Source organism: Orbicella faveolata, unplaced genomic scaffold, assembly GCF_042242905.1.
Source record: "Orbicella faveolata isolate gen_17 unplaced genomic scaffold, um_ofav_v1 contig_34, whole genome shotgun sequence".
Lineage (NCBI taxonomy): Eukaryota > Metazoa > Cnidaria > Anthozoa > Scleractinia > Merulinidae > Orbicella > Orbicella faveolata.
Window position 1 is genome coordinate 19,727,280 of NW_028301563.1, and position 14,398 is coordinate 19,741,677.

The 14,398-nt window shown below is 38.7% G+C and overlaps 1 protein-coding gene across 1 annotated transcript; it reads left to right on the forward strand.

The window, feature by feature from the left end:
• Positions 1–207: 207 nt before the first annotated feature.
• Positions 208–11,902, forward strand: LOC149105194 (roundabout homolog 1-like). The gene is made up of 6 exons (XM_089272333.1): positions 208–583; positions 1,846–2,089; positions 2,597–2,869; positions 2,952–3,227; positions 8,072–8,242; positions 8,530–11,902. The coding sequence occupies exons 1-6, from the start codon at positions 263–265 to the stop codon at positions 8,718–8,720; spliced, it is 1,476 nt and encodes a 491-aa protein (XP_089128459.1). The 5' UTR covers positions 208–262; the 3' UTR covers positions 8,721–11,902.
• The last annotated feature ends 2,496 nt before the right edge of the window (positions 11,903–14,398 follow it).

Genomic DNA, 14,398 nt, shown 5'->3' on the forward strand with positions numbered 1-14,398 from the left:
CTCTTCAAAATCTGATCCGTCTCGTGGGTTATTCAAACATAAACAAGAAAACACCAGCGGAAACTGTCGCCGATACTCAAAGGAGTCGTACAGAATACAGAAACAAATCAATAGTAATACGAGTACCACAAAAAGAGGTCAACATTGACTTAACATCATATGATGATCTGAAAATCAAAACCAGCTACATATAGTAAGATACATAAAGAGAGGTTAGGGCATGCATTCGTCAGTCGCGCAATCTATAAGTTGAAGAACAAACATGGAAAGCAAAAGCAGTAAGAGCTCAAGCGCTCTCCTCTTCGGCCTCTCCTTCAATTTAATTCTGACGTTGGGTTCACTTGGTTTCACGTGCTATTCTTCACATCGGCTCGACTCGCGACTAACAACAGTTGAACAGGATTTGCTGGTTGTAAATCATCCAGATCAGTTTGCCAATCGCGTGATTGTTAAACCAACACCTACGCATTCGCCTCTAAGTGGATCGCGAAGGAAGGAAGCTGTCGCTAAGAGAGCTGTTGACAGACCATCTATGTGTCGCAAATGCAGCAACCCCTGTTTAAACACAAATCGCGCTCGAAATGTGAGCTGTTTTTCATTACATGTGGTCACAAAAACGTTATTTCAAATGTAGATGACCTATTCGTTTAGGGGGCCTTCTTTTGTCTGGGGAAAAACTGTCTCATTCACTGTCCTTGCTGAATTGATCAATACATTATTTTCTGTCGGTAACTAAAATGAATCCGAATGGAAATTAATTAAACAGTACATTAGGCGAGTGGGTATTTAACATCAGATGTATTAACTTTAAACTCACGTTTTCTTTCTTATCTTTATTTGGAATCTGGTTAACTGAGCTCGCGTCTTTAAACAGTTCATCATTTCCGGTGGGCCTTCCGCTAGACCAGATGAAATGGGCGGAACGTGTTTTGAATCGAAGAAACTTCCAAAAAACATGCAATTATCTTAATATTTACTTCGAGATTAGGGCTCCTTGCTGAGCGAAAATTTTTCTGAGCTATTATTAATGTAATATCGTCGCGTGCATCCATGTTAAGGCAATTGGTGCCAAGGTTAAAACCATTAACAACTGTGATGTCACACTGCTCCCGTTGGTCATAACAGGATAACTTAGATAACAAATATATTGCAGTAATATATTTATGATTGACTAGGACCAAAGCAACTCAATTGCGGGTTTTAATAAAACGCCAAGAGCATATTTCATGAACATTTCAATCTGCTGTGGCATCTTCTCGGGAAGTTTTGAATTTTGTTTTTGGTGTTGGAGCTTGTTTTTCGTCCTAGCGGACTGCTATGATAACATTTTCTTTCAACCAAAAACTATCATCATCACGTGTTTTACTCCTTTATATGAGGTCGCCGAGCGAATATTCTACTCAGCATAATTGCCACCGTCAATTTTGTCGCTACACAATACATTAGCGCAGATGTTTCTGACTGTGATGGTATTCAGGTTCACGACAAAACTAATGAGAGTGGTGTAACTTTGAACGGATGCAAATGAAAAAGAAAACGTCAGAACTCCCTCCGCTGTATACATAAACAAAACAAACAAACGAAAGATCTGTTACGGTGGAATGACGTTAACTCATTTGTCACACTAAGGATGTTTGTAGTTTCAATTTTCTGATCTTTTAAATCTAATTGAAATTTGATTGACTTACTAAAAGTTAGATTCTTGAGTTTTACATTTTTCTCTTCACGAAAACAAAATTTAATTTTAGCTTCCCAGACTTTGTTGGTCGTTATACAAGTGACACAAATTAAATAAGACAACAAATAATATTTTGCTTTTCAGAGTTACCACATTTCATCACAAAGCCCTCCCCTTCCGTCACGGTTAAAGAGAAACAGAACGTGACATTACATTGTAAAGCAGCTGGGTTCCCACCACCCATAATCACGTGGTACAAAGATGGTCAGGGGATAGAACGGGAAAGAAGACAGTTTAAGAAAAGGAAGTTGGAAATAAAGGAAATTCAGTTTGCGGACCGCGGTATCTACATCTGCACAGCGGAAAATCTGTTGGGCAGAGTTCAGCTGTCGGTCAATGTAACTGTCAAAGGTAAATAACTAATCAGTCATATACTGAGCACTATATCTAAGAAACCTTCTCACCCTCGTTGGACCCCTGTATGTCTGAATACCTCAATGTCAAGTCAGATTTAATTCGTGACAAGGGTTCATCTTACTGGTCAGCTTCTACAAAACGCTTACATGTCACCTGATAATGCCGTCACAAGGGCACCTGAACTTTCTTGATTTTGGTTTGCTCCCTGCTTGTCCTTGTGTCTTTTATTGACAGAGGCATTTAGACAAAGAAAAACAGTTCTTTCAAGTCTCTGTTGCAAAACTGGAAGTCAGTTTATTTACACCGATCACAGATTCTCCGTTGAAAAATGAAATATGAAAAAAAGAAACATAAATAAATAAATAAATAAATAAATGAAATAGAAAAAAAAAATAAGAATTGCTCATTATTATTAAACGAGGAGATTAGAACAATGCATGACCAAAACTTTCATTGTGATAATCTTAATTCCGTTGATTATTTTTTTGGTTCTATTTCCAGTACCAACAAAATTCGTGACAAAACCAAAGAAATCAGTAACCGCTTACAAGTCATGGGACACAGCCCTTAAATGTGATATCTTTGGCTATCCCTTCCCAGTGATCACGTGGTCAAGATCACTCAAGCAACTTCCGATCAACAGGCATGTCATTGATGGTAACAAACTCACGATTAAAAACACAACAGAGGATGATGGTGGTGCTTACGTTTGCCAAGGTGCTAATGAACTGGGGAGTGTGATGGCAGTGATATGGATTTTTGTAAAGAATGTCGGTAAGCTGAAAATCTAAAAACTATGCATCAATTATTGGGAACGAAAGCGCATTTCTAAAAGTTACATTTTTTCTTTCTTTAGTGAATCCTTACATAGTGTCAAATCCTCCAAGTGAAATTCAAGTGCAGAATGTTGGTGATTCAGTCAAGGTAAATTGTTCTGCTCGTGGCTCCCCGCTCCCTGAAATTAAATGGTTCAAGGATAAGAATTATGTTATTCCTGTCGCAACACATGTCGAGAAGGATTTAATAAAGAGTGAAATTCTTATTCCTCGTTTCAAGTCGAGTGACGTTGGTAACTATAGCTGTGTATTTCAAAATGACAAGAATGGAACAGCCACAGTCAGCACAAGTTTAGGTAGGTGGATAACATTATCATTCTCAAACTTTTAATAGTTCATCATGTTTAACCCCCCCCCCCCCCCCCCAAAAAAAAATACAAAACATGCCCCTTGTTTGGATATATTTATATTACAATAAAAAGTCAATGTAACAGGCGGTCTAAATTGTAAACAGCCTGTTTTATTAGAATGCAATTTGCTCTCACACTGTGACAGCCTCTGTGCGTTCTATGACGCCATGAGGCTGTTGCAAGCGAAGACGGTAAAACTAGTTCGAGGCTAGTTTCTTTCCAAATGCAAACGTTTATGTCGCACACATCCAAAAAAAAATAATCATAAAAAAGGCGCGACCATGCTTTGCTCTGTTGTAAAACACTCGAAGAAATGACAAGAGAACTCCAGAAGCAGGAGGAAAAACTCGTTTATCGCCTCGTGTCTCACCCTACACTTCTTCTGTGCTCTCGTCACTTCCTTACGTTCTTTAGGATAGGACAAATCCTGTAGGGCAATTAATATTTGTTAATTAAAATTAACAATTATACTTTGAAATCGAAGTGAATCGTGGCAGAAAATTTTCCGAGCCTCACGAAGTAGCTAGGCTCGATTACCAGCCGCTAGTTCGGGAAAGGAGCCCGCGCTCCTCCACCAAACTCACGGCTGGACTCATGGACTTGGCATTGTTAATTTTAGCCAATAAGAAATCTGCTTGCCTGAATCGAGCAGGCTGCATAAATTAGCTTTCTCGCAGTGGCAAAGAAGTTGTGCAATATGAAGTGCGATCGCATTAGTGGGACATTAAACCAAATTCTGTCAACTGATGAAATCTTGCCTGATCTGAGGCTTAACTGCCACCACTCGAAGTAAATTCCACGTAGCCGGCTACGCGGTACTCAGAAAATAATCAATTGAAATAAAAATTAAATTTATTCAATAGACATATGAATTCAAAATGGCGCAGCAATGTTATGGGCTGGCTACGCGGTACACGGTACGCCGTGATAACAAAGACAGAGTATTGTGCATTCCTCGTTCGTTAAGCGTCAGAGCCTAAGTAATTCCATTTAAGATACCACGCCATCTTGAATTTATTATTTCCGCGTACCGCGTACCGCGTAGCCAGCCCTTTTCACTAACGCACTCGATGTGGCAAGGTATTCTGCAGTTACGAACCATAGTGGCATATACAACACGTAAAATAGTCAACAGACTTATGCGTTCTATATAATCTATATTTGAATCATGTGGTGCCAGAAGGTCAGATAACGAAGAAACTCAACAAAGAGAGGGATAAACGCAAACATTGATCTCAAGAAACAAAACACTCAGTCAAATCGATGTGTACGGTAGTCTTCTTGAAGTGGAGCGACACCAGTCTCTGGAGAAGCCAGACAATTTTTTTTTTTTTTTTTTTTTTTTTTTAATGAGTCAATGCAAACCGAACTAGCAAAACAAAAACATGGTGTCAACACCATGCACACCATGCAACATATGTGTGACCTTTGACATGACAGTTGCTACACCATAGTCAAACAGCTCTGTTCTACTTAAAAAAAAAAAAGTCTTGTATAGAACACAGCATGTAATGCCCTTCCGCAACAATAATGTGAAACAAAATAGGTTGGAGGGCCAAAATTAAAAGGAGATAGTGGCGAAAACGCCACCAATTTTACGAGCCGTAGACTTCATGTGGGCCTGTCTATGATTGTCATCAGATGGCATTTCCGGCTACCTGAAGCGCTACAAAAATTACGTCACAGACATACTCACGCGTCCAGCCGTCTCTTCTCGGGGAGGAACGTACACCGGACTCGAGAAAGCGTCGGAAATCGAGCCTACGAAGTGGCGAGGTAAAAATTTTGCCGCTTTAATTTTTTTTTTTTCGGAGATTGAAAAGAATAATTGTTTGAACATAATTTATACACACGAAGTGATATAAACAACAGCGAAAAGGAAACTATTAAAAAAGGTCGATTTAAATGCCAATTCCCTGTATGAGACGCGTCTACAGGAATCATGGTTGTTGTATTTACCACCTTGCACTGGATATTTATCTTGATGAATACCTTAATTCCAAATGTACACATTTCATAGAGGGAGTTGGCCATTGACCTTTCAATTCATGCGTGGGAAACGTGCAAGCTGTACAGAGCGTGCGCGAAACATTTACAGAATCTTCAAAGATGACAAATCTAATTTAAAAGGTCGGCTTAAAAAAAAAAAAAATTGAAATGAAAAATAGAACGTGCCCAGGACTGTGGTGATCGAAAACTGGATATATTGTTGCACAAACAAGGTTTCCTCAATACTTGTGGAGGTACTTTGTTGAGGTGGCTCGCTAGAGTAATTACGAACATCCTCCCTGTAGAGCGCGAGTTAGAAAAAGAAACTTAGTGAGTTTCTCTCAAAGTTTTTCCTAGTCTGCGAGCAGGCTCACCTTTGAGTCACACACGCAACCGGCGAAGAGCAAAGCGATCCTGCGGGAAGGAGTCTGGTGAGAGGCGCCAAGAAAGTGAGCCTACATTGATCTCCGTTATTTTTAATTAATTTATTTATTTATTTATTTCTACTTCGCCTGAGCAAAGTGAAATACCATTGGTCGAAAAGCGGGAAAGGCGAGAAAACTGTCAATCTATTATGCTTGATGAGGAGCGATTAGATCCCCAAGGAGTCGATAATTTACCGCACGTTCTCACAACAGAAAATAAGTCGTCCACATTTGAAGTCAGAAGAAGAGTTGAGTGCGCGTATTACTGACGTTTTAACAAAACTCCAGTCTATTCCTGGTTAAATTTTGAACTAAAGAGGGAGCAGGGAATAGCACGTAAAAGTATGTAATGAATCAAGACGCACTTGTCGTGTTTCCGACTGCATATGGAAGGAATGTATGTGATTGCAAGCGGGCAAAACAACACGAACGACGTTTGGCCGTTTACCAGCATCATCAAAGATCAGACTGCCAAAGCAAGATCACTTGGATACAAGTGTGTGTCCTTGCTAGACATAAACTTTGACGGCAAAACTTTATCAACAACGTACGAATATCGCGCCTGCATGTTGCTATGAAAAAGATTTACAATTTTCCCGAGAAATACGAGTTGCCAAAGTTCATACTTCCGGTGAAAATTAGTTGTTTTTGTTGTTTTTGTTGTTGTTTTTTTCCTACGATTTCCAGGGTTGAATTGAAAAATTTGCAGACATCAGAGCAGGCTCACTCTCTCGTCTCGCGGCTTTCCCGCTCGATTTCGCGCTCACGGCTACGGCGCAAACACTTGTGCTTCAACGCAAGCCTGCTCGGAGGCTAAGTTTTCCCTGTAGAGATTTACCAGTATGGGTACTGTTAAAGTAAGGCTTATGTTTTGGTTGTCAATTTTTGGATTAAGGCCGTTACTATGGCAACATCTCATCTAATGGCAGGTAGATGTATTCCTCATTTTGACCGTAAACTCCTTAATATTTATACTTTCCTTCGGTGAATTTTTTTTCATACTTCGCCACATCATAGAAATGATATTACCTGACATTTTGAATTGGCAAAAAGTCAAGGATGTTCAGACGGTTTTTCCAATATTCTGTAATTTGTCATTACTCTAAATATATATATTAGATTAGCTCTGACAGATTTTAACAAAAATAGGGCATTTTATAGGAACTGTACGTGGTTAGAACTGAGCCAAATTAAAAAAAAAAAAATTCACCTAGGGGAATGTGAGAAAATTAGCATTTATTTGGTCACGCTGACGTCGCAAAAAAACACGAGTGGTTATTTATTTAAGCGCGCGCTCATGTGACCAGGGGCGTAGCCAGGATTTTTCAAAGAGGGGGGGGGGGGTCACACTGTGTCAAAGAGAAGGTACTCATCAGACTGCCATGTCGGTTTTGCTACCAGTTGGAGGTTGCTGCTTAAAAAACGCTTGCAAAGGGGGGGTCATGGGCACCCCAGGATCCCCCCCTAGCTACGCCCTTGTGCGACGCCATGCATTGCGTGCGAGAAAGCAAGAGTAAATTAGAGCTCTTTTACCGGTTATTTATAGAGCTTTTTTTGCCATATTTTTTGGCCAAAGGCTTAAACAGATGTTAGAAGAGAGTTCAAAACTATTGCCATTTATACCGAAGTGATTTAACGCCTTTCAAGTGCTGAAGTGGTTTTCGTTTCTTGCGTCATTTTTGCGCATACGATTAATACTGACGTCTGGCAGACAATGGTAGCGTGACTGCAGTAAAAATTTAAAACAAATCTATTGACTGGAAAATTTTCGCGCGAACGTCCTTAAATAGTACTTGAAGCTGCTGCCGATGAACCCACTGTATTCACTTCTGCCAATGCGGGCAATATGCGTTCAGGTTTGCTTTATAGATTGATAAAACCTTTGATTGCCAAAAACATGTTCTGAAGCTGATCGAACGTCGAGCGTTGGTAAGTGTTTTCTTACCTTTGGAATCTTTCAGGCCAAATTTCGTCACCTTCTTTATATTTTCTGGTACAGCATCTTCTTATATTCTCAGAATTTCCGATTCATAAACACTGGGGAAATGGGAGTTTACGCCGACTATTTTGTTTTTGTTCAATAAAGAATTATACATTGGGTAGGGTAGTGCTCATTTTCCTGAGATAGCGCACCAATCAGATTGCTTGAAACATCAAGATCACTGAGTATGTATATAGGTATGATAATTATAGGGACACATAAAATGCCGTCATTTCATCAACGTCCATATAGTAAATTTGTTTCGTTATCAAGCAGTGCAACTATACGTATTTTGGATTTTAGTTAGCCCCCTACGATTTCTTTAAAGATAGTTTTTTTTTTAAAGATAGATTAATTTCAATGTTGTTAAAATGCCCGTATTCTGTTAATTTAAGTCTTAGTCAATTGCGGCGATCCTGGTTCTCCATTAAACGGTCAAAAACGCGGCTCACGATACTGGACTGGGGAATCTGTGTCGTTCATTTGTCATCCGGGATATCGCTTGATTGGACCGGCCACTAGAGTGTGTTTGCCTTCCGGTAACTGGAGTGGTGTACAGCCTTCATGTAAGTAACTTGATTCCATACCTTATTATGCCAAGCAGTTGGGCTTTACTTTTAGCCGAAGGATTCCTGTTGAAGTACGACTGCCAAATTTATTCTCACAATCTTGGATACAGGGGCCCTATAACCTGCGTTAAAAAAAATAAATAAATAAATAAATAAACGGCAACAAAAACAACAAGAAAGAAAACAAAACAAGCAAGACGTGACGGAGGATGAAGAGTTGACTTTGCTCACCTTGTTGTGTTTAGTAAATATTAATCTTGTTTGCTACCCTGGTATAAATGTAGGCTTCAAAGCTTGTCCTCCTTTGGGAAACCTGAAGCACGGTCTTGTCCACGGACAGCAGTATTGGGAAAGAAAACATATTTCCTTCTCTTGCAATCCTGGTTACTGGCTAAAAGGATCCACAGAACGTTACTGCTTGATGAATGGTACTTGGTCAGGAGTTCAACCTTCATGTATTGGTAAGAGGGATTGATGATGGTATTTGTCAAAAAAATAAAAAATAAAAAATAAATGTAAACATTTGCAAGCGTTGCTTGTACGTTTCTCACCTTTTCTTAGATTTCACCTTAATTTTTTGACGAGATGGACGTAATTAGGAGGTCAAATTAACGTAGATCTAATAAACTCAATTGCAATCGTTGTGGGCTGACTCCACGTTTGTTCGCTCGATGATGACGTTGATGGAACACTTTGTTCACATGATCTCCAGTAATTTGCCGCATTTCTCCCGCCCTGACTACATAATCGATGTAATTTGTCATGACATAACATAGCCGATGTAATTAGCAACTAAACTTATCTTAAAAAGCGATGATCCCATGCGTTTGAAGGAGTTAAACCTCGTGTCATTGGAGAAGAGAAGATTACTGACTGATGTGACTTTCTTATATAAAACACTTAATGGCAACATTAATATTGACGTCAGTAAAATTACAGATTTCCACTCAGAATTTGACCGCTTTTAACTTAGGTGTAAGGATTTTTTAACTTTAATGAAGAAATATGCTATGTATCAAGAAAGACCAATACGTATTTGGAGGATACACAGATATTCCCTGGGGTATGTACATATACTAAAAGGCTTCTATACGCTGATGGTCTTTTTGTTTAACTAACCTATCAAAGAAAAGGCGAAGTAAATTGGGCGATGGTGTATAATGTGTACTGTATAACCTGCGACCTACCACGGGAAATATGAAAGACGTATGAAGCATATTCCAAAAGTAACCTGTTCGCACAGGGTATAGATGTATCTATTCCTGCTACCGTAAGCTTTCTAAAGTAACAACCCCCTGAAAATAGCGACCTCAGCCCCACCCACCCGAACAGCGACCCCCGATAGTAGCGAAACTTCCGAAAGCAGTGAGCGCAGTCGGCCAGTATATTTTAGTTTTCACTTGGCTCAACTAAAATATTACTACTGCCCAATGGGCACGCAAGGTTCATGCCTTATCAACTACATCATTTACTAGTTGCTGTCTATAATCAGTGATAGACTATAACAAAATGAGTTTACTGGTACTATGAAACTAGGTGAAAGAAACTACTAACAGTGACACAATAATATTGTTGTGTCAGATACAAAGTATGCTTGGATTTTAAATTAATCCATGCTTTCAACTCACTGTTTTGCTCATCTTGTAGTCTTAAGTTTTGAAATAGGTTTTGATTGGAAATTATTATTCACAAGATTGCATGTACTGAGGCTAATTTCACTTGCCCACCTGACCAGACCTCCAAACTTCTGTTTTCACTTGCCCAGGAGCAAAATTTGCTTGCCCCAGGCAATGGGATGTTTGTTTTTCCCTGCGCTGCTTGCTAAGACTACCAGTATTCCCTCTTTGGCTTAGGGTCTCTTCATATGAGCCTGGTCAACCGGCCTGGCTCGGTTTCCGAGATCTCGCCTCACCACTCTTTCTTTCATAAAAATTTTGATGTGTTCATATATGTATGAGAAGCCAGGCTGGCCCGGTTACTGAGATCTCGATTTTTGCGTCCAAGATCTCGGTAACCAGGATGGGAATTTTCCCATACGAACGCTCCAGCCCGGGTAACCAGGCCGAAACTTTTTAGGCAAAATAGCTTCGCTTTTGCAACGCAGTGTCCAATTACCGGGCTCATATGAAGAGACCCTTAGTCCATGCATCATGCATGGCGCGAAAGAAAATCAACATTTTTTCCTGCGGTTTTCATTTGCATCACACACAATAGACTACGCGAAAGAGGCCGGGACTACTCATAGTCTGAATATCTGTAGGCCCAAAAAGATGGTACAGTTTTAATTGCTATATGCACATGTACATGTACATGTACATAAGACAAGTCCATGACTCAAAATCAAACCTACAACTTGCTTGCAACTGTAACATGGACCACATAAATGATGCAGGGTTTAATTGTAGCCTCAGACATTGGTCAGTGACGAAAGATGAACAAAACCTTTGCACGACGTGATCATCACCTGCTAAAAGTACAAAAGTCACACATAATGAGTTGTACCCTCTAAATTGGCCAAAGGGTTCCCTTGATTAGAAGTGATTGATGCATGTACTTCATGTACTGCATGTACGTTTAATTACAATGTATATATTTCCCATGTACAGACCAGGGTTGTCATTAATTTGTTAGTCACCTGTAGCCTTATTCTCCACACCCATAGAAAATTTGTTATTTTGTGGGTGAATTCTCTAAACAGCAGGGAATTTCACCCATAGCATCAAGGGAAAATCAAGCATACCCAGCCATAATAGGTGTTACAGCTTACAGCCCTTAATGACAGCCCTGCAGACATAGCATACCGGTACAAGTAAATAACCTGTATTTAGCCTTAAAATGAGTGATATAGAGGATGTTTTATACTAAGTAATTGACCCTTAGCCTCAAGTTCTCAATTGGCATTGATACATGCATGTTCCTTTGACTCCTTTACATTGTTTGCAATTCGTCTTAACAAAGAAAATATGTACCACTGATGCTGACCGTACACTCAAAAATGTTTTGGTTTTTTAAAATTTTAGTAACTTTTAGCCTTTTATAGACAAAAACATATTATTGCAGCCTCAACTGTTATTGCAGCTTTTCACATACAGATACAGTAAGCGTAGAGCTACATTTATTATACAAGTAAAGAAAGAAGTAGAGCCAAGCACCCCCATCAAGCTTGAGTTTGCCCTACACTGACTTCTAGCATGTCATGTGTTGTTCACAGCTAGAGCAAAGACACTATTTTTAAACTATTTTCACATTAGTTGATGCTATTTTAATACTATTTTTATACTATTTTTACTGTATTTTCATACTGTTTTTATGCTATTTTCTGCTATTTTTATGCTGTTTTAAACTATATTACTGTATGCCATTTCTAGACTATTTTAAAGCTATTTTCATATAGTTATATTGTATTTGACATATTTTTTTCATATATGATCCACTTTAATTTTTAAACTGTTTAAAGTACTATTGAAATATGTTTTGAGACAGTGGATTTCAATAGTGTTTTAAACAGGTTTTAACACCTTTAAAATCAGTCGAAAAATATGTTAAAAATATAATTTTGCTCCTATTTTAAACCGATTTTGTACAAAATACTTTTAAAATTGTCATTTAAGCTAGTTTAAAAATAGTCTTGCAGATTAAAAGCTGTTTTTAAAACAATTTGTGTCCTGTTTTTATTCCGAATGCTGTGTTCCTGGAGAGATTTTTAAAGTAGTTACAGACTATTTTAATTATATTTTTTAACTTAGCAAAGGATTTCGAGTTTTGGAATTTTAACTATATTTTTAAAAGCTTTTCAAAATACATTTCAAATTTTGTTTCAATAGTGTTTTAAACAGGTTTAAACACCATTAAAAGCAGTCGAAAACTACGTTAAAAATACACTTTTCGCCCTGTTTTTAATCTATTTCATAAAATAGGTTAAAAACAGTTTTTAAAAATAGTATTTAAATACATTTAAAATAGTGTTTGGTTTGGTAAGGGCAAAACCCACTCCACGCCCCCTCCTCCCTCAACTCCCACCGAAAACAGTGAGACCTTTCAATAGTAAGGTGAACGTTACGGTACGATCACGTTGTGAAATGTCAGTTCGTGGTTCGTCAGTTCATGCTGCGCCGTGTTCAAGCAAAAACCGTATAATTTTCATCAAATAACAGGAACGTAATAAAAGGATTTTTTTAAAAATTAAAATTAACAACTCCTTATCATTATCAGCAGGAGCTTGTTAAAAGAAACGTTTCTTCAAATTTAAATTTAAAACTCCACCTACGCTCTGAGATATTGCTAAAGCAGATAGACTGTAAACATAGCAGTGCGTCATGAAGTCGAAACGGTTTTCGGTATCTGACTCGCTTTCCTGTCGACTACTGACAACATGGTCTTGACCTGAAGCGTGGCAAAATAGCTTTAAACAGGAACGGGGAATTTAGTTTTAAGGAATGGTTTTACGAATTTACACCTTTAATTTTTCGAAAAAAGCTCAGTCGTATCAACTTCATATAGCGCTTTTTGGCACACAAAAGTAACGCCCCCCCCCCTACCCGATAGTAATGTCCCCCCGAAAGTAATGAGCCCCAAAGGCTGCTTTTCCAAAAGGAACGAGGCTCATTACTTTCGGAAGTTTGCGGTAATTTGAAATAGTAATTTCACCATGTGGAGTACAATTCAGGGAGTAATCGGACGAAGCGCGAGACTGATTTAAAATTACGAGCACTGTTTCTCCCTAAATTGTACGACACGTGGTCCAATTACTAATTGATCGCATCAATAACAAATTTTGAGTCCTAGACTGAAAGGCCTGTTTCACTCGAGATAAAGATTAGCACATCGCGTTATGACCCTAATAATGGCTGCGAAAGAGACAGCGAAATTAGTGGTAGTTATATATTATCGCCCTTAATAATAAATAATAATAAATAAATAAATATTTATATAGCGCCTATCCATGCCTACTCTAGGCGCTGTACAATTCGCCAAAATGATCTGTACTAATCTTAATCATAACAATTACAATATCCTTAAGAGTCCCTGTCCATAAATATGGAAAATAACTCGGCAAGGGTCGAAAATTCGATTTCGCTCATTTTCCTATGGTAGATAGGCTAGGGCATGACAAAAACTACTGGATAGTTTTTTCGGCAAAATATCCTTTTATTTCAGAGAAATATGCAAATTACCAAATTCCGTTAAAATCGCGATCGTCATTTGACGCACCATTTTATTAAACAAGTTTGAGAGCCTCGCATGCAAAACCACATCATTCTTCCGTCTTTAAAACACTGAAATATTTTTGTGCAATGTTTAATTGTGTACTGGATATTTTTTCACTATCGGGTTATAAATTTAGCTAAATTTCTTAGTAAACATGGAGTCAATTCAAGACAATCATGATAGACGTCATTCTCAGAGACCAAGAGGCAGTTAGTGGGGGCGGGGAAAAATTCTAAACGGGTCTTCGCCCGAACTTTTCTCACCCGTTTAGACTTTTCCCCGCTCCCACTAACTGCTTCTGGGTCTCCGAGGATGACGTCTATAATGATTGTCTTGAATTGACTCCATGTTCACTAAGAAATTTCTAACACGATAGTGAAAAAATATTCAAGGTACACCAACCTCTATTAAACGGCCAATCCCTATTAAGCGGCCACCTCCCATTTCCCCGAGGGTAGCCCACTGTATTATATGTAAACCAAAAATAATTGCACAGCGCAAAAAGACCTAGGTACCAGTTTAGCATTACAGTATTTACACAGGGCGTGCAGGTAGCGGTGGTCTAGTAAAAGATGACAACATGGACAATGGTTTACTATTCATTCTTTCCATTGCTCAATTTAATCTCTCTCTACTCAACAAGATTGTGGGGTCCCTGTGGTTCCAAGCCTTACGGAGCCCTGCGTATTAGGATAGAAATTGTCATACCGCTACCCCCTAAAATGGGATGACAGCATTGCGTGACGAACAAACAAGGAACCGCTGCAACAAAGGATTCAAGCAGCAATAGATCAAACGATGATCAAACGTAATGTTTTGGTGCAGTGCAAAGCAAGCAACTATCTACAAATCACTTAGCCGTTTTTGACGACTTAGATGCAGCGGTGATCAAATGCGTCGAAAGAGGGTCATAGAGATCATGGTATTCGACCATTAAATAAGTTG